This window comes from Narcine bancroftii, chromosome 1, assembly GCF_036971445.1.
Source record: "Narcine bancroftii isolate sNarBan1 chromosome 1, sNarBan1.hap1, whole genome shotgun sequence".
Taxonomy (NCBI): domain Eukaryota; kingdom Metazoa; phylum Chordata; class Chondrichthyes; order Torpediniformes; family Narcinidae; genus Narcine; species Narcine bancroftii.
The window spans coordinates 480,029,923-480,054,632 of NC_091469.1; the positions used below are offsets into that span (position 1 = coordinate 480,029,923).

A 24,710-nucleotide genomic window follows, 5' to 3' on the forward strand; every position below is an offset into this window, starting at 1 on the left:
ACTGGCAACCTGAGCTCCAGATCCAAACCTCCGATATGGTCAGGAACCCTTCAGCGCCTTCACCTTCGGCAACCCTTTAATCCCGGTTCCAATACTTCATACCACTTCAGCCAGTTTCAAACCAATCTCCAGCAGTCCTCAGCCCGGCACGAGTCCCCCGACAGCAGTTTCCAGCCTCCATGGGTTCCTCACCTTGCATCGTCAGAACCCCACTGCATGCATGGGCCTTTCAGCTGCAGGGCCCCTCACTGGTCCGCCTCCATGGTCACTATCCCGTGGGTCATCTCCTCTGCTTCTGGCGTGGTCTCCCAGTTTTCTGGTGCCCTGCGTCAGTCCTCCAGACCCCTGGAGTCTGCAACCCCTCATGGTTGCTGCCGGCCAATGACGCCGCCATCCTTGGCGCAGACCCTGCGGTCGCGGAATTTTAAATAAAGCTACCATTGGTTCCTTTAATAGGCCGTTCAAAGCCTGTATGGAGCTGACGGCAGTAGGACTGGATGGTTGGACCCAGCGAGAGTGCTGTATCTCTGCTCCTCACGCCCCACGGATCCGCACCATCGGCAGCGCTGCAGTTACAGTGGCTTCAGTAGTGCCGCCATTTCAACTTTGCAGATGACACTAAGATTGGAGGTGTTGTAGACAGTGAAGGTGGTTTTCAAAGCTTGGAAGAGGATCTGGACCAGCTGGGAAAATGGGCTGAAAAATGGCAGATGGAATTTAATGCAGACAAGTGGGAGGTGTTGCATTTTGGAAGGACAAGCCAAGAAAGGACAGTAAATGGTAGGGGACTGAGGAGTGTGGTAGAACAGAGGGATCTGGGAATACATAAATCCCTGAAAGTGGCGTCACAGGTGGACAGGGTTGTAAAGAGAGCTTTTGGCATATTGGTCTTCATAAATCAAAGTATTGAGTACAGGAGTTTTGATGTTATGCTAAAGTTGTATAAGACATTGGTGAGCCCAAATGTGCAGTATTGTGTGCAGTTTTGGTCACCTAACTATAGGAAAGGTATCAATAAAATAGAAAGCTCAGAGGAGATTTAGGATGTTGGTCGGACTTCGGGAACTGAGTTACAGGGAAAGGTTAAACAGGTTTGGACTTTATTCCCTGGAGCATAGAACAATGAGGGAAGATTTGATAGAGATATTTAAAATTATGAGGGAGAGAGACAGAGTAAATGCAAGTAGACTTTTTCCACTGAGGGTAGGTGAGATACAAACCAGAGGATTAAGGGTGAAAGGGGAAAAATTTAAGGGGAACATTAGGGGGGACTTCTTCACACAGAGAGTGGTGGAAGTGTAGAGGAGCTGCCAGCTGAACTGGTAAATTTTAATATTTAAGAAAAATTTGGTCAGGAACATGGATGGGAGGATCATGGAGGGCTACGGACTGGGTGCAGGTCGGTGAGCGTCCTTCTAACACCATTGTGACAGTATGTTCCACGCAGTTAGGAAGGCAAATGGTGAATTGATTTCCCCCTTTTAAATCTCCCCATTCACTTTAAATCACAATCAAACCACAACATTCAGTGTTTTACGGCAGCATCGAAGTGCAAACATTCATATTATGAACCATCTTACAACAAAAATATAAAAATAATGGTGCACGAAAAGTGAGGCCGTGTCTTTGGTTCATTGATTATTCAGGAATCTGATGGCAGCGGAGGAGAAGTTGTCCTCGTGCTGCTGAGAGCTCGTCTTTAGGCTCCTGTACCTTTTCCATGATGGTAGCAGAGAGAAAAGGGTATGGCCTGGGTGGTGGCGGGTCTTTAAGGATAGAGGCTGCTTTTAGTATTATTTTCTCCTATGTTGGGGGGAGGGAAACATTGAATTTATCTACATCTCTCATGAATTTATAAATGTCCACAAAGTTGCTCCTCTATGCCCAGTCTAAGAATGTAGAACCAGGAGTAGACCACTTGATCCTCATGCCTGCTCTGTCTTATCAAATAGCAGATCAGGTATGAGGATCAAGTGGTCTACTCCTGGTTCTACATTCTTAGACTGGGCTCCATTATCTGTGTCTCGTTCTAATCCACATGTCCCTTCATTACCTTCATAACAAAACACCTCTCCATCTCTGGTAGGCAGAGTGATGACAAAGGCCCTTTCCTTCATCAGATAGTCCAAAAACTGCTGGAGGAACTAAGTGGGTCAGGAGGCATCCATGGAGTACAACCTTTAGGGGTGAAGCAGGGAGTGCTGAAGAAACTGTAAAACTGCAGAGGGGTGGAGACAGATTGGGAGAATGGGCAAAAATATGGCAGATGAAGTACAATGTTGAGAAGTGTTCAGTTCTACATTTTGACAGTGGAAATAAACAGGCAGAGGATTATCTGGAGGGGGAGAAAATTCAATCCTCAGAGGTGGAAAGAGACCTGGGCATCCTGGTGCAGAGTTAATGCCCAGTTGGGGTTGGTAGTGAAGAAGACGAATGCTATGCTAGCATTCATTTCAAGAGGTATAATGTATAAGAGTAGAGAGGTGTTAATGAGACTCTATGGGGCACTGGTGAGACCCCATTTGGAGTACTGTATACAGTTTTGGGCCCCCTATCTTAGAAAAGATGCAATGTTGTTGGAGAGGGTGCAGAGGAGATTTACTGGGCTGATTCCTGGAATGCAAGGGCAATATGTATGAGGAGCATTTGGCAGCTCTTGGAGTATAGGAGAGTGAGGGGGGATCTCATAGAGACATTTTGAATACTGAAAGGTTTTAACAGAGTGAATCCGATGTTTCCCTTGATGGGTGAATCAAGGACAAGGGGGTCATAGTCTTAAAATTAGAAGTTATCCAATTAAAACAGAGAGGAGGAAGAACTTCTTTAGTCAGAGGGTTGTGAATCTGTGGAACTCACTGGCATATAAAGCAGTGGAGGCTAGATCACTGGGAGTATTTAAACAGGAAATGGATGAGCATCTTATTAGTAAGGGTATCAAGGGATATGGGGAAAAGGCTGGAAATTGGAACTAAGTGTGAGTATAGTTTAGCTTGGTGTCGAGTCAAGAAACAGACTCGACGGGCCTAGTGAACCGCTTCTGTTCCTTTATCTTGTGATCTTGTAAACTGGGTAGAAAGGTGGCAGATGCCAGAATAAAAGGGTGGGGGATGGAATGGAGCAGGAGCTGGTAAATCCAGTGAGGATGGGGAAGAAAGTGAAAATCTACAGCACAGTACAGGCCCTTCGGCCCATGATGCTGTGCGACCTATACAAATTTACTCTAAACTGACACTACCTCACACCCATAACCCTCTATTTCTCTTGTATCCATGTGCCTGGCTAAGAGTCTTTTAAATGTCCCTATTGTACCAGCCTTCACCACCACCCCCGGCAATGCATTCCAGGCACCCACCACTCTCTGTGTAAAAATACATTCCCCTGACATCTGCCCTAAACTAACCTGTACTCACCTTGTACAGATGTCCTCTGGTATTTGTCAATGTCGCCCCGGGAAAAAGGTGCTGGTTGTCCACCCTATCTATGCCTCTTACAATCTCGTAGATGAGAGGCAATAGATTTGGAAGCGAGAGAGTGATAGGAGGACGAGGCAAAGGGCTGAGGTAGGTGCCCTCTGATAGGAGGGGAGAGTGGATCATGGAATGAGGCGAAGGAGGAGGGGAGCTGGAGAGAGGATGGTGTGGGTGATAGGTGGGTAGAGAGTGCGGGGGAGGGAAAAGAGAAGGAAAAGGGTCTCCCAGGGCAACAGCATTCACACTGTGTAACAAGGCACATTACTTGATGCAGTTATTGCTAAAAAAACCCAACAGAAATTCACACAGTTCAGGCCATCACATCAACCACTCCCTCCCTCAATTATTTTAAAAATGTAGGCATACAGCACAGTAACAGGACATGTCAGCCCACGAGCCTGTGCCGTCTAATTTATGTCCCATTAACCTACACCCCCAGTACATTTCGAACGGTGGGAGGAAACCGGAGCCCCTGTGGAAAACCCACCCAGACACGGGGAGAAAGTACACACTCCTTACAAACAGTGCGGGATTTGAACTTTGAGTAAAATATCCTGAGGAAGCGCACACCCACCAACTCCCTGCACCCACCATCGATGCAGTCAATTAGCAGAATTAGAAGCTCAGAGACGCAGTCTAGGATTCTCTTGGCTTCTGGATAATGCTTGCCTTTTCGATAGAGGCACTGAGAAAAAGGGTGTGACCAAATGAAGTGTTGTTCTTGGCCCCTCTATCAAGGGAGCAAGGCTGAGCCTCTGACCGGGTCATGGTGGCAAGGAGCTGCGATTGGCTGGCCTTGTCCAGGCCAGGCTCTGCAGGTGTACCGTGGAGAGCATTTTGGCTGGTGGCATCACTGTCTGGCATGGAGGTGCCAACACTCAGGACAAGAAATCCAGAGGATTGTTAATTGGGCCTGTGCCATCGCAGGCTTCAGTCTTCACTCCATCGAGGACATCTACAGGAGACGGTGTCTCATGAAAGCAGACTCTATCCTCAAGGACCCTCTTCACCCTGCTACCATCGGGAAAAAAGGTTCAGGAGCCTGAAGGTGAGCCCTCAGCAGCACAAGGACAGCTTCTTCCCCATTGCCATCGGATTCCTGAATAATCAATGAACCAAAGACATGGCCTTACTTTTTGTGCACTATTATTTTTAATTTTTATAGATTATTGCTGTAAAATGGTTCATATGAAAGTTTGCGCCGTGATTCAGTAAAACACTGAATTTTGTGACATGTTCATGACAATAAATTCTGATTCTGAGGGTGTCCCACCCAGAAGCAGGTCCTTCAACCTACAAGACTAATCTTACTACCCCCTCAACGTTAATCCCATTGACCAGTTGGACAGATATATGTAACTGTGTAAACAATCCCCCTCCCAATTCAAAGCGTAGTTTCCTCCCATCTGAGATCAGACTTTAAAATGGACCTGTCACGAGTAAAATGGCTGCCCCATGTAAAATTGCTGCCCTTGCACTGTTTTAACTGAACCTTTTATCTGTAATACAATTCTCTGCACGTTTGTTTTATTATTGCATTAAGATAGGTTGACTTGACTGGATAGCATGTCAAGCAAAGCTTTTTACTGTTTGAACATAAGAACATAAGAAATAGGAACACAAATAGGGCATCCTGCCCATCAAGCCTGCTCCGCCATTCAATGTGATCATGGCTGATCTGATGATCGGCTCATCTGCACCAACCTGCTTTTTCCCCAGATCCCGAAATTCCCCTACTATGTAAAAATCTATCTAACCTTGTCTTTACTGAGATCGTCTCCACTGCTCAAATGGGCAGCGAATTCCACACATTCCCCACCTTCCTCATCTTTGTCCTGAACCTACTACCCTGAATCTTGAGGCTATGGCTCCCCCACCAATGGAAGCAACTTACCTACCTCTATGCCTTTCATAATTTTATATGTTTCTATTAGATCCCCGTTCATTCTTCTAAATTCCAGCGAGTGCAGCCCCAGATGACTCAATCTTTTCTCAAAGGCTGACCCCCTCATCTCTGGAATCAACCTGCAGGACCTCCTCTTCAAAGCCAGTGCATCCTTCCTCAAGTAAGACCAGACTGCATGCACTGCTCCAGATACAGCCTCACCAGTTCCTTGTACAGTTGCAGCATAACCTCCCTGCTCTTAAATTCAATCCCTCCAGCAACACTCCATTTGCCTTCTTGATAACCTGCTGCACCTGCAAACCAACCATTTGCGATTCATGCACAAGCCCTCCCAAATCCTTCTGGGCCACACGCTGCATTGGCTTGCGATTTAAATAATATTCTGATCTTTCATTTTCCCTTCCAAAGTGAATGACTTCACATTTGCCAACATTGTCCTCCATCTGCCAGACCTTTACCCACTCACTTAACCTATCTATATCTCTCTACAGACTCTCCGTATCCTCTGAACAATTTGCTTTTCCACTCAATTTATCATCGTAAGCAAACTCAGATACACCACACCCTGTACCCTCTTCCAAATTGTTTATGTACCGTATATTTTGGGGTATAAGTTGACCTTTAGATAAGTCGGGTCCTCATTTTCAGTCTCATTTTCATGGTTTTAATCATATATCAGGTGTATAAGTTGATCCTCCCAAATTTAGCACCAACCCAGACTTTGTACAGCACCCCAATGGCCAAGTAACAAATCTGTAAATGATGCAAGGATGTTAAAAAAAAACAGTTAAAACAAAACCTTTGCTTTTGGCCAGGGAGATGCCAATTGGAGCTGGGTCCAAGTCTACAGCATCTGCTGCAGGCAGAGTTGGTGGCAGTGCCGTTTGCATTGAAGAAGTTGCCTCGCTGCCCGAGTGTGCTCAGTGCAGGAACCACGGCTACGTGTCAGCTCCCAGGCAGGAGTGGGATCTCGGCCTACTGGGCAGGAGCAGGAACTTTTGGCTCCCAGGCAAGAGCAGGCACTTTGGGCTCCCAAGCAGGAATGGGGACCTTGGGCTACCGGGCAGGAGTGGGGACTTCAGCCTACTAGGCATGAGCGGGATCCCGGGCAGCAGTGGGGACCTTGGCCTCCCAGGCAGGAGCTGGGAACTCGGCCTACTGGGCAGGAGTGGGAACTTTGGCCTACTGGGCAGGAGTGAGACCTCGGCCTACCAGGCAGGAGTGGGGACCTCGTCTACTGGGCAGGAGCAGGGACTTCTGGCTCCCAGGCAGGAGTGGGGAGGTGCCTCCAGGGTCATTGAGTGGCTTTTCTTTAGCTGAATTTAAGTTCTCAAATTTTCGTATCTGGCATACAAGTCGACCCCTGATTTTTGAGTGCTTTTTGAGGGTTACAAGACTCAATTTATACACCAAACTGCGCAAGTCTCAGTACATGTGATTATAAATTATTCCATTCAATTCAATTCACATGAAGTCTATATCCTTCCAATGCTTTGCTCATTTATGTGTCTTTTTAAATGCCTCTTAAATGTATTGATTGTATCTCATTTCACCACTTCCTCTGGCAGCTCGTTCCAGATATCGAATATCCTCTGTGTAAAAAACTGTATTTCCGAGAAGCCTTTTAAAATTCCTTCCTCTCAGCTGAAACCTCAGCTCTCCAGTTTTTGATATTTTCTTTGAAAGGAAAAAAAAAAGATTTTGAGTTTCTCACCTCCCATAATCTGTATCTGCTTCTGTCAGGTCACCTCTCAGCCTCCTTCCATCCAATCCCAGCCTCTCCAATCTCTCCCCAGAGCTAAAGTCAATGACAATGAACCACAGACACCACCTCACCTTTTCTTTTTTTGGACTATTATTTTTAAAATTTGTAATTTACAGCAATTCTGTACCTGCAATACAGCTCATTTCATGTCATGTTCGTGACAATCAATTCTGATTCTCAGAATTCTTATTCTGAAGCCCCACAGTGATGGTGAGTCAAAGAAACTGCAGAGCCATAGAACGTTACAGCGCAGCAACAGGCCCTTCGGCCCTTCTAGTCAGTGCCAGATTATTATTCTGTGTGATCCCACTGACCTGCAGCCAGTCCATGTGTTGGGCACTACCAGTTGCCCCAATAATCACAGAGACAAAGACTGAGGGGAACGATAGGCTTTATTACACACAAGACTTGCTGGCCCGGGTCCAAGCAGGAAAGGAAGAGGTGAATTTTACTCCATTTGGAGTACTGTGTACAGTTTTGGTCACCAAATTATAGGAAAGATATAAACAAAATAGAGAGAGTGCAGAGAAGGTTCACGAGAATGTTGACAGGTTTTCAAGGTTTGAGTGACAGGGAAAAGTTGTGCAGACTAGGGCTTTTTTCTCTGGAGCGTAGAAGATTGAGGGGGGACTTGATAAAGGTGTTTAAGATTTTAAAAGGGACAGACAGAGTAAATGTGGATAGGCTTTTTCAATTAAGAAAGGGGGAGATTCAAACTAGAGGACATGGTTTAAGATTGAAGGGGGAAAATTATAAGGGGAACATGAGGGGAAATTTCTTTACGCAGAGGGTGGTGGGGATGTGGAATGAGCTTCCGGCAGACGTGGTCGAGGCGGGATCATTGGTTACATTTAAGGAAAGACTGGATCGTTACATGGAGAGGAGGGGACTAGAGGGGTATGGACCGGGTGCTGGTCAGTGGGACTAGGAGGGTGGGGATTTGCTATGGCATGGACTAGTAGGGCTGAACTGGCCTGTTCTGTGCTGTAAGTGGTTATATGGATATATGGTTATATGGACTCGACCTTTATGGCCTGGGTCACAGGGGAGGAGTCTAGGAGAGGATGTCATTAGGAGGGCGGGCCAGCCTGTGCCTGTACTGGCTAGTACATACAATAAACCATATCATTATACCATGGCCCTCATGTCTATCCCCCTCATAGTTTTAAATATCCCTAGCAAATCTCAAGGGAACAAAGTCCCAACCTGTTTACCCTTTACGTGTAACTCAGTTCATGAAGTCCGGGCAACTTCCTAGTAAATCTTCTCTGCACTCTTTCTATCTTATTGATACCTCTCCTCTAGTGAGGTGACCAGAACTGCACACAATACTCCAAATATGGCCTCACCATATTACCATAATATCCCAACTCCTGCACTCAATACTTTATGAAGGCCCATATGCCAAAAGCTCTCTTTACAACCCTATCCACCTGTGACATCACTTTCAGGGAGTTGTCTTCCAGACCCCTCTGTCCTACCACACTCCTCGGCACCCTACCGGTGACCTGCGCTCTCCCCAATGCAGCCACACCCTTGCTAACATTCGCAACCTGGTGGTCGGGTGAGTGAGTGAGCCCTCTGCAGGCTCCGGTCCCCGTGCTACTGGGCATGGTTGATATTCTGACCTGAATTCAATCCCTAGATAGTAATCCTCTGGAATCTTGTTCATGCACTGCACTGGAATGGACTAAATAGTGGCGTGGAGCCAGATCCCACATACAGGGGAAACGCAGCCCCGCACTGACGGAACACCTCGGAGCAACCATGAAAGATGACCCTGCATGGTGTCGAACACATTCTAATGCAGACTTTATTCATTCTGCTTGGACTTGGATGGAATGCCTCGATTTTTTAATTATACAGTCACACTGTACTAACCAGCTTTAATTTGAATGAATAAAAATATGTATTGGGCAGGGCCACATCTCTGATTGGATGTTTCCATGGAGATTACACTGTCATCACTCACCGTCCAGTCAAGCAGCCTCATCTCCAAATGTATTTATAACTAATAAATGGACACCCTTGATTAGAGGCTGGCAATTGGTCTCCTCAGCTAACCAGTGTCCAGGAGGAGGAGTGCCTGAAGGGTGGTGAAGGCAGGTACTGTCAAAACATCCCAGCCTGGGCATGTGGATCGACAAAGTGAATGAGAGCAAACTGATCGAGTGCAGATAAATGCACAAAATTGTGAGAGGCATTCCACTACATAATGAGAGGCAAAAATAGGGTGGACAGCCAGAACCTTCTTTTTTCCCATGGGGGTAAGCAGCAAACACCAGAGGACATCTGCACAATTTGAGGGGAGGAAAGTTTAGGGGAGAAGTCAGGGGTAGGGTGCCTGGAATGACTTGCCAGGAGTGGTTGTGGAGGCCTGGAACAATGGAGACATTCAAAAGCCTCTGAAATCGGCACATGGTTGTCAGAAAAACCGAGGGTGATGGGTGGTAGAATGTCTACCGTAATTGTCCCCTCCTCGTCCCACCCATCACCACCCACGTCAAAGGCATTTAGAGTGGTATGTGAGTGGAAAGTAAAAGTTTGAAAACCACTGTTTTAATCATCCCTCATTGACTCATTATGTGCAGGGTTTCAGAACTCCAAAGGAAATGGGCCAATGACAATTTTTCTCAAGCCAAATATTTCAGTAACAGTTGGGTCTAGAGCAGGGATTCTCAACCTTGTCTCGGACATTTCGGTAACATTAACATGAGGGCAACATAAGTGTGCTGGCATCTCAGTGATGGCAGAAAGAACCAAATACCTCCATACTGTGAAACCTAATAGCTGCTTTTCATGGAGGTGGATGTCCAGGAGAGAGGGCATGTTGGGAGAAAAGAAAAAGAGAGAATGGAGAAAGCATTGGAAAGGATATGAGGAATTTAGGAACTTATGTAACCCAGGCAGGAAAGAAACGGTCCTTGAATCTAATCTCACATTTGTAAGTCTTCTCGATGGGAGGGTGCGATGAGTGTGTGGCCAAAGTGGTATTGGTCTTTTAATATGTTGGTAGGTAGTCATGGGGGGTGGGGGTGGGGGCGGAGGGTTTGTGATGTGGTCTGACCTGTGTTCACCACTCTGTGAATCTCTTCTGCACCCTCTCCAAAGCCACCCCATCCTGCCTGCAATCAGAACCTGCACGTGGTAACCCAAATGTGATCCAACCAAGCTCTGAGTCAGCTGCAAATCAGACAACTGATAGCAAAATATTTTCCTTTGCTGGCTGGGAACAGTCAAGTTCGGCCTTGTCGGCGAGTCTCACCTACCCTCACTCCCATTCGCCCCAAGAGCCACATGGGAACCATGTATCGGAACCAGGATTCAAGAGGAAGCTGGGGGCAAGGAAGGTTCCCGAAGTTCCTTGGGCGCTGAAAGCTTCCTGATCGCATTGGAGGTTTGGATCTGGAGCTCGGGTTGCCAAGTGATCGAACGGGGGTCTGTGCAGCTGCAGAGGCTGCGGGGACACACACACACACACACACACACACACACACACACACACACACACACACACACACACACACACACACACACACACACACACACACACACACACACACACACACACACACACGCTGGAGGTGAATCCGCGGACCCTCGGCGTCTCTGAAGGGACTCTCACTCTCTTTTCCTTCTCTTTCTCCTATTGTTGGGGGCACCAAGCATTGCTCACCTATATTACATTTTGAATGTATTATTACTTGACAATAAAAGGAACCTTTTGAACTTAAGACATCTTTCAGCTCTTCAACAACGCAGCTGCCTAGTACATGTGGGTCTGAACAAGCCTGACCTGGCCGGGCAATGGATCAGCTTCCTGAATATCTCACTCTCTGTCACGGAATCACACTGCAGTCAAGGAGGAGGACGCTCGGCCTATCTTGGCCCTGCTAGCCCTGCGAAACAGGTGCTTGATTTGTACCTTTGGCCACAAACTTACAGATTTTCCTCACCTCCAGTTCCACGTTCACTATGCTTCCCTTTCATACATTATGGTAACTCGCTAAGTAAAACAGTCTCCGCCACCTTCACAGGCAGGTGTTTTCATCCACCCTCGATGAAGATATTCTTCCTCATGCTCTTCCCCTCTTGATCCTCACACTGATGTTGTCCTGGGTTGCACATACAAAATGTAGTGGCTGCCTCCCTCTCTCAGTCTTTGTCTCCCACTCTCTTGCCTCCCTTCTTCTGTCGTGGAGAGCACCAAGTTCCTTGGAGTTCACTTAATTAGTGGCCTGCCGTGAACCCTCAACATCCCCTCACTTGTCAGGAAGGTGCCACACCTCCTGAGAATACTGAAGCGGGCAAGGTTACCGGCCACCATCACGTCAACCCTCTACTGGAGATCTGTATGGATCGTCCTGGCCGACTGCATCACAGTATGGTACAGTTGCTGCAGAGAACTGGACTGGAGGTCGATACACAGGACCATAAGAATGGCAGAGAGGATCACTGGAGTCTCCCTCCCACCCCCCACCCCCACTGTCAAGATTTATCAGGATCACTCTGAAGAGGGTGCACAAATTCATCAACAACCCTTTCCACTCCATCTTTCAGCTGCTCCCATCAGGGAAGAGATCCAGGAGGATCAGAGCCAGCACCACCAGGCTGAAGAACAGCTTCTTCCCATGGGCAGAATGCTGAATGACCAAAGGAACAGCTCACACTAACCCTCAAAGATTCTCATATTCACGAAGCAATATTTATTTATTTGTATTGATGAATACTTGTCCCGCAGATGTACTGTTTGTCTGTATGTGAGTTATGTCTGCATGTTTTGCACCGAGGACCGAAGAGTTGTAGTAAAAACACAATGCTGGAAAAACTCAACAGTTCAAACAGTGTACTTTATAAAGCAAAGATCTTCCTTGATGAAGCCTGAAACATCGTTTATCTTTGTTACATAAATGACACTGTTTGACCTGCTGAGTTTCTCCAGCATCTTGTTTTTACTTGAACCATAGTGTTTGCAAACTTTCGTGTTTTACTTCATCGGGTTTTACTTGTGTAGTCAGAGGACAATAAACTCAAGTTGACTTGATTCTCTCCCTTCCTTCCCTCCTGTTGTCTCCCTTCTCTTCCCTACCTCGCTCTGTCTCTTTCCCTCATCGTCTCCCGACCTCCTTCTCTCCACTTCCTTCTCTCCCTCGCTCCCTCTCTTCCTTTCATCCCTTCCTTCTCTCCACTTCCTTCTCTCCCTCTCTCCCTCCCTTCCTTTCATCCCCTCCTTCCAGGGAATGTGCCCCAACCCCCTCCATTCCAGCCTGCCCATCTTGGACAGGGGAACTTGGATGGCAACATAGTCAGCATACTCAGTAAGATTATGAATGATTCCAAATTGGTGGGATAGAACATAATAACACAGTAAAGGCCCTTCAGCCCATGATGTTGTACTGACCCTTCCTACCTCTATTTTTCTTCCGCCCATGTGTTCATCTTTTAAATGCCCCTACTGCACCACCCTGGCAAGATATTCCAGTCACCCACAACTCTCTGTGTAAAAAACTTACCCTTGATGTCTCCCTACAGGTTCCTCTCTTCACTTTGTACAGATGTCCCCTGGTGTTTGCTATTCCCGTCCTGGGTAAAAGGTGCCGACTGTTAGCTATGTCTATAGTCCACAGTGAAGAAAGTTATCTCAGATTGTAACAGAATCTAGAAATCTGCAATGGGAGAATTTAACTTAGACAAATGTGAGTTTTCAGTTAGACCATGGCAGGACTTGCACAGTGAAAGGCAGGGCCCTGGAGAGTATTGCATTGATGACCGAGGGGCTACAGGTACATAGTTGCCAAGTGGTCAGAGTGATACAGAACACATTTGGCAGATATCCCTTGATCAATCAGGAAATTGTATACAGGAGTTGGGACATTGAGTTACAAGTGCAAAAGATACTGGATACACGTATCCAGTGATAGGAAAGGTGGAAAGGGTGCAGAAAAGATGATTCCCGGACGGAGTTTTCAAACTGCCGTCCTAAACTCACATTCCACTTTAAGTATTCCCTATGCCATAAGTGTTCTGTGATTAGTAAGGGATTGCTTAAAGTCAGTGGAAAGAAAAGTTTGAAAACCCCTGTTTTAATCGTCCCTCATTGACTCGTTATGTGCACGGTTTCAGAACTCCAAAGGAAATGGGCCAATGACAATTTTTCTCAAGCAAAATATTTCAGTAACAATTGGGTCTAGAACAGTGATTCTCAACCTTCCCTTCCCACTCACATCCCATCTTAAGTAATCCCTTACTAATCACAGAGCACGTCATAGGGATTACTTAAGGTGGGATGTGAGTTTAGGGGGGCAGTTTGAAAACCACTGTCTAGACCTTTCTGCCCGGAGCAGAGCAGGCTGATGAAGGGGATTTTTATAGAGATTTATAAGATCATGAGAGGCGTAGATAAGATTGCAGTACACAAAAGTGCTGGAGAAACTCAGCAGATCGCGCAGCATCCACAACAAGTAAAAGGCAGTTGACGTTTTGCGTGGGCCTGAGCCCTTCAGAAGTGGACCTCTTCCCAGGTCGAAAACTAAATGTGAGAGGGAATAGATTTAAAGGGGACCTGAGGGGCACCTTTTCATCCGAGAGGGTGGTGGTAATGTGAATGAACTGCCAGTGGAAGCGATAGAGATGTAATTGGATTAGTTCCTGAGGATTGGAGGGTGGCAAACATAACCCCACTTTTTTAAGAAAGGAGGGAGAGAGAAAAAACGGGAAATCATAGCCTGAGATCGGTAGTGGGGAAAATGCTAGGGTCAGTTATTAAAGATGCGATTGCAGCACATTTGGAAAGTAGTGGTATCATCGCACAGAATCAGCATGGTTTTATGAAGGGAAAATCCTGCCTGATGAAACATACAGAATTTTTTGAGGATGTAACTAGTGGAGTGGATGAGGGAGAACGAGTGGATGTGGTATATCTGGACTTACAGAAGGCTTTTGATAAGGTCCCGCACAGGAGATTAGTGTACAAATTTAAAGCTCCCGGTATAGGATGTACGGTATTAAGGTGGATAGAGAATTGATTGACAGACAGGAAGCAAAGAGTAGGAATAAACAGGTTCTTTTCAGAATGGCAGGCTGTGACTAGTGGGGTACCACAAGGCTCAGTGCTGGGGCCACAGTTATTTACAATATATAATGACTTAGATGAGGGAATATAAAGCAAATTTACAGATGACACAAGACTGGATGGCAGGATTAGCTGTGTAGAGGATGCTAGGAGATGCAGGGTGACTTGGACAAGTTAAGTGAGTGGGCCAAGGCATGGCAGATGCAATATAATGTGGATAAATCTGAGGTTATCCACTTTGGAGGCAAGAACAGGCATCCATTTAGGAAAAGGAGAGATGCAACAAGACTTGGGTGTCACTGTGCACCAGTCATTAAAAGTGGGCATGCAGGTAACAGCAGGCAGTGAGGAAAGTGAATGATATGTTGGCATTCATAGCAAGAGGATTTGAGAGGTTCTACTGCAGCTGTACAGGGCCTTGCTGAGACCACACCTGGAATATTTAGTGCAGTTTTAGTCTCCTTATCTGAGGAAAGACATCTTTGCCCTGGAGGGAGAACAGAGAAGGTTCACGAGATTGATACCAGAGATGGCAGGACTTACATATGAAGAAAGGCTGGATCAACTAGGCTTATTCTCACTGGAATTTGAAGATTGAGGGGGGGATCTTATGTAAACTTATACAATTCTTAAGGGATTGGACAGGCTAGTTGCAGGAAGTTGCAAGAGGAGTAGAGAGGTTCTACTGCAGCTGTACAGGGCCTTGCTGAGACCACACCTGGAATATTTAGTGCAGTTTTAGTCTCCTTATCTGAGGAAAGACATCTTTGCCATGGAGGGAGAACAGAGAAGGTTCACGAGATTGATACCAGAGATGGCAGGACTTACATATGAAGAAAGGCTGGATCAACTAGGCTTATACTCACTGGAATTTGAAGATTATGGGGGGATCTTATATAAACTTATACAATTCTTAAGGGATTGGACAGGCTAGTTGCAGGAAGTTGTTCCGGATGTTGGGGAAAACCAGAACTAGGGGTCACAGTTTAAGGATAAGGGGGATGTCTTTTAGGACTGAGATGAGAAAAAAAAAGTTCACTCAGAGAAAGCTGTATCTGTGGAATTCTTTACCACAGGAAGTAGCTGAAGCCGGTTCCTTATCTATATTTAAAAGGGAGTTAGATTTGGCCCTTGTGGCTAAGGGGATCAGGGGTTATGGGGAGAAGGCAGGTACTGGGTACTGAGTAGACGATCAGCCATGATCAAAATGAATGCCGGTGTAGGCTTGAAGGGCTAAATGGCCGACTCCTGCACCTATTTTCTGTTTCTATGTCTAAAAGTTCAAGTTCATTATCATCTGACCACAAGCATAGATCCAGACAAAACACTTTCTCTGCACCACAGTACAGGTACATGTATACACACACACACACACACACACACACACACACACACACACATGCGTGTGCTCAAACACATGCACACATGTGCACCTACACACTCACGCACACACACACACACACACACACACACATACACACACACACACACACACACACACACACACACACATACACACACACACACATACACATATCCCCCCCTCCCCCCACCATGGGAATAAAGTATTTCACAGCCTGACAGTTTTGATTTTGATGCTCCGACACCTCCTTCCTGATGGTGATGGGACAGATACTGGGTGCTGAATGAAAAGGGTTCTCTATAATTCTTTGAGCCCTATTTAAGCAACTCTTACCTTGAGCCTTGTTTAAATAACTAATTCTTTGAGCCCTGTTTAAGCAATATTTAAGCCATAAAGACATTTTGTGAGCACGTTGATTGGAAAGGTTGAAAGAGACATGGGACACATGCGGGGAAATGGGTTGAACTCGGAAGAGAACTCGGACAGGAGAACATGACTCAGTCCTCATCGAGGGCTCAGTAGTGGAGAAGGTCAAGAACTTCAAATTCCTGGGTGTCAACATCTCCGAGGATCTGTCCTGGAGTCTCCTTGTCGATGCAATCACGAAGAAGGCCGCCAGTGGGCTATACTTTGTGAGGTGTTTGAGAAGATTTGGTAGGTCGTGAAAACAACATGTGTACTGTGGAGAGCACTGTGGCTGGTTTCATCACTGGTACAGAGGGGCCAACACTCAGGAGAAGAAAAAAGCTTCAGAGGGTCATTACCTCGTCCTACAACATCACAGGCACAGTCTTCACTCCATCGAGGACATCTATATGAGGTGGTGTCTTAAAAAAGCAACCCCTATCCACCACCCAGGCCATGCCTTCTTCACTCAGTTACCATCGGAGAAAAGGTACAGGAGCCTGAAGATGAGCACTCAGCTTCTTCTCCTCTGCCATCAGATTCTTGAATGAACAATAAAGCACAGACACTCCCCAACTTTGACTTTTCCTTGCACTGCTCTTTGTTAATTTTGTAAGCTGATTTATATAAGCCAATGGGCCTGTGTCTGTGCTGTAAAACTCCACAAATCTATAATAACTGTAGTGGGGGATGAGCTTACTCAGTAAAGCTGTGAGGAGGGACAACCCGTGCATTTGTTGTCACTTGTTACAATAATACCAGGGCCGAGCTATAAGCTGTCAGCAATGGCTGGCTCTATTAGGTCATGGTGCTCTCCCTTCTAATTGTGCATTAGCTTTCAAATTCTTAAATTCATATTAATCTCTCTTTCACACAAATATTTGGCTCTGTTTGCAACCTACAAACAACATTAAAGGCTGAGTCACAATTGTTCAGAAAGTCTCTGCCATTGTCAATATGAAAACACAGCTGCAGTGGGGCTCTATATAGTTCATTAGATGTGCAAATATTAGCCCAAAGGCTATGACCTGCCTTAGTTACAAAGGCAAGGCCTTTCTAACTAATTGCTCCTCAATCAACAGTCTGTTGAGGTCAGTCTTTGATCAATCGGCTGACCAGTCAGCGTTTTCATCGAACGGTACAGGCCGCTTCAGCCCACGAGGTTGGGCCGACCTATGCAAACTTACTCCACCAGCAATCTTACCCTTCCCTGAAGAGCATCAATGAACCAGTTGGTGCTTGCTTTTGCCAATGCCTTAGTTTCAGAGGAACCAAGATTTATAAGGAATGGGCAAGAAAATGGATCAGATCACTCACCAACAATTCGATTGCAAAACAGACTTGAAGGGACATTTGGTCAAATTCTGTCCTTCTTTCCATTGCTCTTTGTCACAATTAAATAATCTAGATTTCTTTAATTAACTGAGTTACCATGGTAGGATTGAATGTATTGGACGTGAGCATGGTCAAAATGATTTGAACATGATCACGTGAGTAAAATTATGTTGGCTTTGTTCTCTGGTCGAACCCCCAAGTCGCCGGCGCTGTAAGAGCGTTGCGCTAACCGCTACATTAACTGTGTCGCCCAAACAGGAGCACCCGAAGGAAATGCACGCAGGTCATGGGGAGGGGGGGCGGGGGGGAGACGTACAAACACCTTATAGACAGCACCAATTTGAATCTGTATCACTGGTACTGTAATAGCGTTGTGCTAACCACTACACCGACCATACTGCTAATCTGAATGGTGATCATGGAAGCACTGGGCTGCTGGAACGACCTGTCTGGTTCACGAATATCAGGGAAGGAGAACAGCCACCCTTTCCCAGTTTGGCCCACACAGGACCTCCTTAACGAAAAGCAAAGTGCGGTGAGGAACATCTGCCGCTCCTCCCCAAGGCCAGAGAAATGGTGGGCTCCGAGCGCCTGCCGCCCTCCCAAGCATGGATCGGAGAGGACCAGTGAGGGAACAGCCGTGTTCTTACCTGCTCACCCAAAGCCACTTCAGCGAAGGTGCACTGCTCCTCGCCTTCACAGGTCTCAAGCTCGGGCCCGATCACCGCGATGGGAGCACACTCGCTCAGCCTGAGCTCGGGAGCCGAGATCTCGCTCCTGCTGCCCACAGTGGTGCCATTGTTTCCAACCCCGCCAGCCGTGCCATTGCCGTCCCTGTGCTCGGGCTCCAGGTGCTTCTCGGAGCCGGCGTGGTTAAAGGCGTAGGCCGGGAGCTCCATCATGGTCTTGCCTTCGGCGGCGGGTTCCGAGCCCTTGCACAGGTTCTGGAAGAAATCCCTGGTGGTGTTCCGGAGGAACCGGATGCCCCGGTGGATCCTGGCAAAGGCCATCTGGAGATTGTTCATCTCACCGTCCTCATCCGGTGAGCTCAGGTTGTCAGCACTGAAGGAACTCAGGAGCAAGGCCAGGAAGAGATTCAGCACCTGCAAGAGTGAAGCCATAAGAATTTGCCCATTCAGCCCATCGACCCTGCTCGTTCATTTAAATCATGCCTGATGTACTTTTCCATCCAATTCCATTCTCCTGCCTTTTCCCCATAACCTTTTTCATCTTTCATTAATCAATAATTGATTCATCTCTGCTGCAAATCCACCCAATGACTTGATCTCCACAACCGTCTCCCTCAAGAAATTTCTCCTCATCTCTGTCCCAAAGAGACATCTTTATTCTGAGGCTGTGGCCACTGATCCTAAACTCTCTCAGTACTGGAAACGTCTTCTCCACATCCAGCCCCTCCTGTATTCGGTAGGTTTCAATGAGATTCCCCCCACCCCCCAACTCTTTCTAAACTCCAGTGTGTACAGACCCAGAGCTGTCCAACGCTAGTCATATGCAAACCCTCTTATCCCCGGGATCATTCATGTATACTTCAGCCACGACAGACTGTTCCTCAAACACTTTAAGGGTGAAATGGTTGGTGTAGTGGTTAACACCAGCGATCGGGTCCGGACTGGGGTTGGTGTGGAGATTGCCATCCACCAGAGTTTCCATTTTAGTTCAAAGGTGGCAATCTGACCTTCGACCTTGAAGATCGGTTGGGGGGGGGGTGGGGCGGCGTACGGGTGCTGGGCACTAGGAAGGGACCAGAGAAAATATGATTCTAGCGAATCAAGGGGCAAAATTTGGGATAAACCATGGTGTTATTCAATAGTGGAATGACATGATCTTATGTATGGGGATCCCACTTAAAATATAGAAATAGAACATCACAGTACAGGCCCTTCACCCCACAATGTTGTGCTGACCCATATAAACCTACTCCTTCCCTACCTCACACTCTATTTTTCTTACATCCATGTTCCTATCAAAGAGTCTTTTGAATGTGTCTATTGGACCAGCCTCCACCACCACCAATGCAATGCATTCCAGGCACCGTGAATAAAAAAAATGTCCCCGACATCTCCCCTGAACTTTCATCCCCTCAACTTAAACCAATGCCCTCTGGTATTCGCTATTGTTGCCAGGAAAAAAGGTGCTGGCTCTCCACCCTATTTAAGCCCCTCATATTCTTATTAAATCACCTCTCATCCTTTGTCGATCCAAACAGCCCCAGCTCTGTCAACTTTGCTTCATAAGACCCGTTCTCCAATCCAGGCAACATCCTGAAAAATATCCTTGGCACCTTCTCCAAACCTTCTACATCCTTCCTGTAATGAGGTGGCCAGAACTGAACACAATACTCTCCAACCAGAATTTTATAGAGCGGCAACATTACCTCATGGTTCTTGAAATCAATCCCCCGCTTACTGAAAGGCAGCAAATCATACACCTTCTTCAGAATCATATCTCGGATTGATTGTCAGTGTACATACGTGACATCACATACATCCCTGACATTCTTTTTCCTGCAGGCCAGGCAGATTGGCCACTTATTGTTTCAGTCTGCCTTACAGCAGATGAAAACAAGTTTCGTGTAATATTGCCCTGTCTTTGTTACATTACAATAAATTGAATTTTGAATCCTGAATCTCCACGGACCTTAAGTCTTTGACTTTTTTCCTCCAGTAGGAGTAAAGCCTTGGAGTAATTGTATGGCAAGATCGATTCTTAATAAACAGGCGGATGAGGGATTATGCGTGCAAATGGAAATACAGATCTGAAGTCACTCTCGGATCACTCATGGCCAATACATGGCTTGAGAATGACCTTGCCTCCAATTCATATGTTTGTACATTTGTTTGTTTTTGGATGCTTTCATCCTGTTGAAGTATGAGCTGGGAAAGTGAGTGCTCTTTTTAAGAGCATTTAATAATACAGAGGTTAAGTCACCCAACCAGACGTTGGGAACACCGTCACAGAGACACAAATTGGAAGCCGAGTATACCAGCTGGGCAAATGTCGGGAAAGCAGTGAAATAAAGCTGGTCTCAGCAACCATCAAATTCATGTAGTCTGGGAAACCGGCTATCGTTACTGGGTCAGGCCCTGAACATAGAACATTCCAGCACAGCCCATGAAGTTGTGCCAAATGATGGAAACCAACTCCATGACCATCTAACTCTTCCCTACCTCACACGCATAACCATTTATTTTTCATACATCCACGTGGTAATCTAAGATTTTTGAATGTCCCATTGGCACCAGCCTCCATCACCATTCCCTCCAAATCAAGCACCCACCACACTGCATAAAAAGCATACTTCTGACATCTTCCCTAAACTTTCCTCCCCTTGCCGAAACAGATTTCTTCTGGTATTTGTTATTGTCACCTTGGGAAACAGGCACTGGCTGTCCTCCCTGTCGTAAGACCATAGGGCATCAGAGCTGAAATAGGCTATTCAGCTCATCGAGTCTGCCCTGCCACTTAGTCTTGAGCAGATCCATTCTCCCTCTCAGCCCCCCTACCTGGCCTTCTCCTCATAACCTTTGATGCCTTGGCTATTCAGATACCTATCAATCTCTGCCTTAAATAAACCCAATGAACTGTCCTCCACAGCCACCCGTGATAGCAAATTCCAGAGATTCATCACTCTCTGGCTGAAGAAATTCCTCCACATCTGTTTTAAATGGGGGGCCTTCAATCCTGAAGATTGTCCTTGACTCCCATACCATCTAAGCATAGGATAGGTGCTCTGTGATCAGTAGGGGATTACAAGGTGGTATGTGGGTGGAAAAAAAGGTTGAGAACCGCTGATCTAAGCCCTTCATAATATTATAGGCCTTCATCACGTCACCTTTCATCCTTCTTCACGCCAACGTCCAAGCTCCATGCAAAATGTTTTCCAATCCAAGCAACAAACAGGTACATTTCCTCTGCGCCCTCTCCAAAGCATCTAAATCTTGCCTGTAGGAGCAGGAGGTCACTACACCCCTTGAGTCTGATCGACCATTCAGATAGATCATGGTATCTTGGCAACATTTCACCTTTTGCTTATTAATAATTTATTTACCTTTGCCTTAAAAAAAATCTACTTTGTTTCACAAACCCACTGAGGTAATACACTTAATTGTGCGCATGTGGACAAGCCGTTATTTGCGAAGAGTGAATCCTACAAGAGGATCTGCATCCTTTCCCCATCCACCTGTCCACACCCCTCAGGATTCTACCCTGACCAATGTGTATGAGTCTAAGCTGCATCAGTTCAGGGGCAATTAGAGTTGGGGAATAAATAAATGCTTGCACGATCTGTGATGTGTGCGGTTCCTTGAACAAATAAACCATTCGAATCCGGTGCTGTCTGTAAGGAGTTTGTACATTCTCCCCGTATCTGAGTGGGATTTCCCTGGTGGAGGGTGGGGTGGGAGCTCTGGTTTCCTCACACTGTACAAAACACGCCAGGGTTAGAGGTCAATTGGGTGTAATTGGGTGCCACAGTCTCGTTTGTCCAAAAGGGCCTTGTATCTCTAAATTTAACTTGTTAAAAAGGATTTGGATGATACAAACCACTGTTCCATTTTACATCTCATTTATCATGGTGGTACAGTTAGTGTGTCTGTTAGCGCAACTCTAGTGCATTGCCAATGAGCCTGGTTCGAATCTGGTGTGGTACAATCTCCCCGTGACTGCATGGATTTCCTCTATTTCCCTCCAAAGGTGTACAGGGCTAGGTTAATCAGTCACACGGGTGGATTTGGGCAGCGCGGACCCGTGGGCCGGAAGGGCCTGTTACCGTGCTGGATCTCCAAATCACCAAAAAAAAAGATTCTTCTCACGTTCCCTTCTGGTATTCCTCAATCTTTTTCAGTGCAGAGATGTTGGGGAAGGGGGAGAAAGCTGTCAAGGCATTCAGCTACCACCATTACACCATTACAAACTGTGCCGAGAGGATGAAGAACCCAGTCATGGGTCGGAATGGTGCAGCCTGGACCTCGGAGACAACCAGAAATACTTGGGGTCCTCTCTACCCCCGCCACATGAATATATATTCCAGTTCATTCATCTCCCTCTCGCAATGATGAGAAATAGAACCTGACATTTTACTTTAGAGCTCACTTGAAATTGGCAATGGAAAAGAAAATATCAAATTTCTCTTTTCTGTTAATTTATCAATTGGTATCCTTGGAAACAAATTGTTCCGTGTAGGTGTGAGTGAACCAATGTGAGTGATTAGAGATTCATTCTGGTTTTATAGATTTCTTTTAATAAGTACTGATATTTACCCAGGGTATTACATTTGTTTGCAAACTCCACTCTGAATATTAAAATTTTTTTATGGGGGTGGGGTAAGATTCGGGAAATGTGTGAAAATATTCAGGACTGTTAAGTATGTTGGAAATTCCTCTTCTAACCATTCTCTGGAATTCAGACTGAGCCACGGAACCAAAGGGATGAGGTTCGAAGCAAAAGCTCTTGCGGGGGCTGAATCAGTCATTGCAGGACATATCTAGGGAATTCTCCAATCCAAGGTAACACTGGACACTCACCTGTTAGACAGGTAGAGGAAAGAATCTGAATGTGATGCTCTCCGGGAGGAGCTGAGTATTAGGCGAATTGCAGAGAGGATTTGGAAACATGGAACAGCACCATACAGGCCCTTCAGCCCACAGTGTTGCATTGACCTAAGGAAACCTACTCCGTAACCTCTCTACCTCATACCCATAACCCCACCTTCCCCATTTTTACGACACCCATGTGCCGATTTCAGAGTCTTTTCAAGATTCGGGGGAGTAGATTTATGACTGAATGCAGTGAACATGAATTCACTGTCTGTGTGTGTTGTTTGGATGGCTGGCTCCTCCCCTGGCTCCAATCTCACCTACCCCAATATAAACCCTGGTTTTCCCACCTCACCTCAGATTCACCTGAGGACTATTGTAGCTACCGGTTATTGATTGTAGCTATTAAAAGGGTGTGCAGTAACAATCTGCGATACCATGATTCTATCAGTTATAAATATGAACCTACTTTGGGCTACATGACCAGGCTTCTCAGCACCGGGTGAGGGAAACGAGATCCTTGAAACTTCCCCCAGAAGCAACGGATGACCTGATCAGAATCTGCATGGGTCTTGGCCAATGTGACCATCTTACCCCAAAATGGAAGAGACTTTATGACTGATGGAATCATTGTTACTGCACAGAGGGAGGATAAAGGTTTGCAAGGTTTGTTATGAGCTAAAGGAGTTGGTCTCTTTAAGGATTAGAATGGTTATCTTTGTGTTGGATCCACAGGAGACGAACGAGGTCAACTGTCAGGTTCTTGAAACCTACTCTTGTAACAGCTCTGACACCACAAAAGGATTCTCCGCACTTTTGCAAAGTCACTTTTTTCTTGCAGTAGGACAGCATAGGATGTCAGGGGATTACTTAGAGTGGTATGTGAGTTGAAATAAAGAGGTTGAGAACCACTGCACTAGGATAAATATTAGAATAAATATTCTATTTTTTTCTATTTACTGTCCCTTTTTAATTCCGTTAAGTATACTATTGTTTTTTTAGTTGTTTTTGCAGTTTGTTTTAAACAAGGTATCTGATTGGCTGCGATAAGCAAGAATGTCGCTGCATCTGTACATTGTGCAATGTGTATGAAAATAAACTCGTCATCATTATCAATACCTCTCAGGACATAGAAGGTAGTCTGGTAGAGAAGGCTTGAATCGGGTGGGACTTTTATCCTTGGAGCAAAGGAGGGTGAGAATTTAAATTTAGACATACTGCACGGTAACAGACCATTTTGGCCCACGAGTCTATGCCATCCAATTTATACCCAATTAACCTACACCGCCCCCCCCTCCCCGGTGCATTTCGAACAGTGGGAGGAAACTGGAGACCCCGGGGAAAACCAACACAGACGGGGGGGGGGGCGGGAACTGAGGCAGAGTGCGGGATTCGAACCCCAGTCCTGATCGCTGCCGCTTTAACAGCATTGCACTAACCGCTACGCCAACCATGCCGCCCTACTTTATAAGAAGTTTGCAGATGACAGCAAAACTGGTGGTACCATATAATGGATAGTGAGAAAGGATGTTGAAGGATGCATGGGACAAAGATCAACAGGGAAAGTGGGTAACGTAACGGCGGATGGAATTTTTGTGTTGTTTTTGTTTACAACATGGTAGAAGCTGATTCCAAGCATTGAAATCCATGGCGACCAATTACACCCATTAACCCTCTAACCCCATATGTTTTTTTGGAAGGAAAATGGAGGAAAGCCACGCAGGAAGTGGGAGGAATGTATAGACTCCTTACTGACCGGACACTGCGTGACCTACTGAGTTTCTCCAGCCCTTTAGTGTATTAAACCATCACAGTGTGTTCAAACTTTCCTTTCGGACA

General features: G+C 46.1%; 1 protein-coding gene across 5 annotated transcripts in view; it reads right to left on the bottom strand.

The window, feature by feature from the left end:
• Positions 1–24,710, bottom strand: part of LOC138751914 (sodium channel protein type 1 subunit alpha-like) — a 299,966-nt gene that overhangs the window by 123,575 nt on the left and 151,681 nt on the right. For all 5 annotated transcript variants that reach the window (XM_069914861.1, XM_069914864.1, XM_069914862.1 and 2 more), the window contains exon 14: positions 17,967–18,419. In XM_069914861.1, the coding sequence (XP_069770962.1) occupies positions 17,967–18,419 (453 nt within the window). The remainder of the gene's footprint in view (positions 1–17,966; positions 18,420–24,710) is intronic.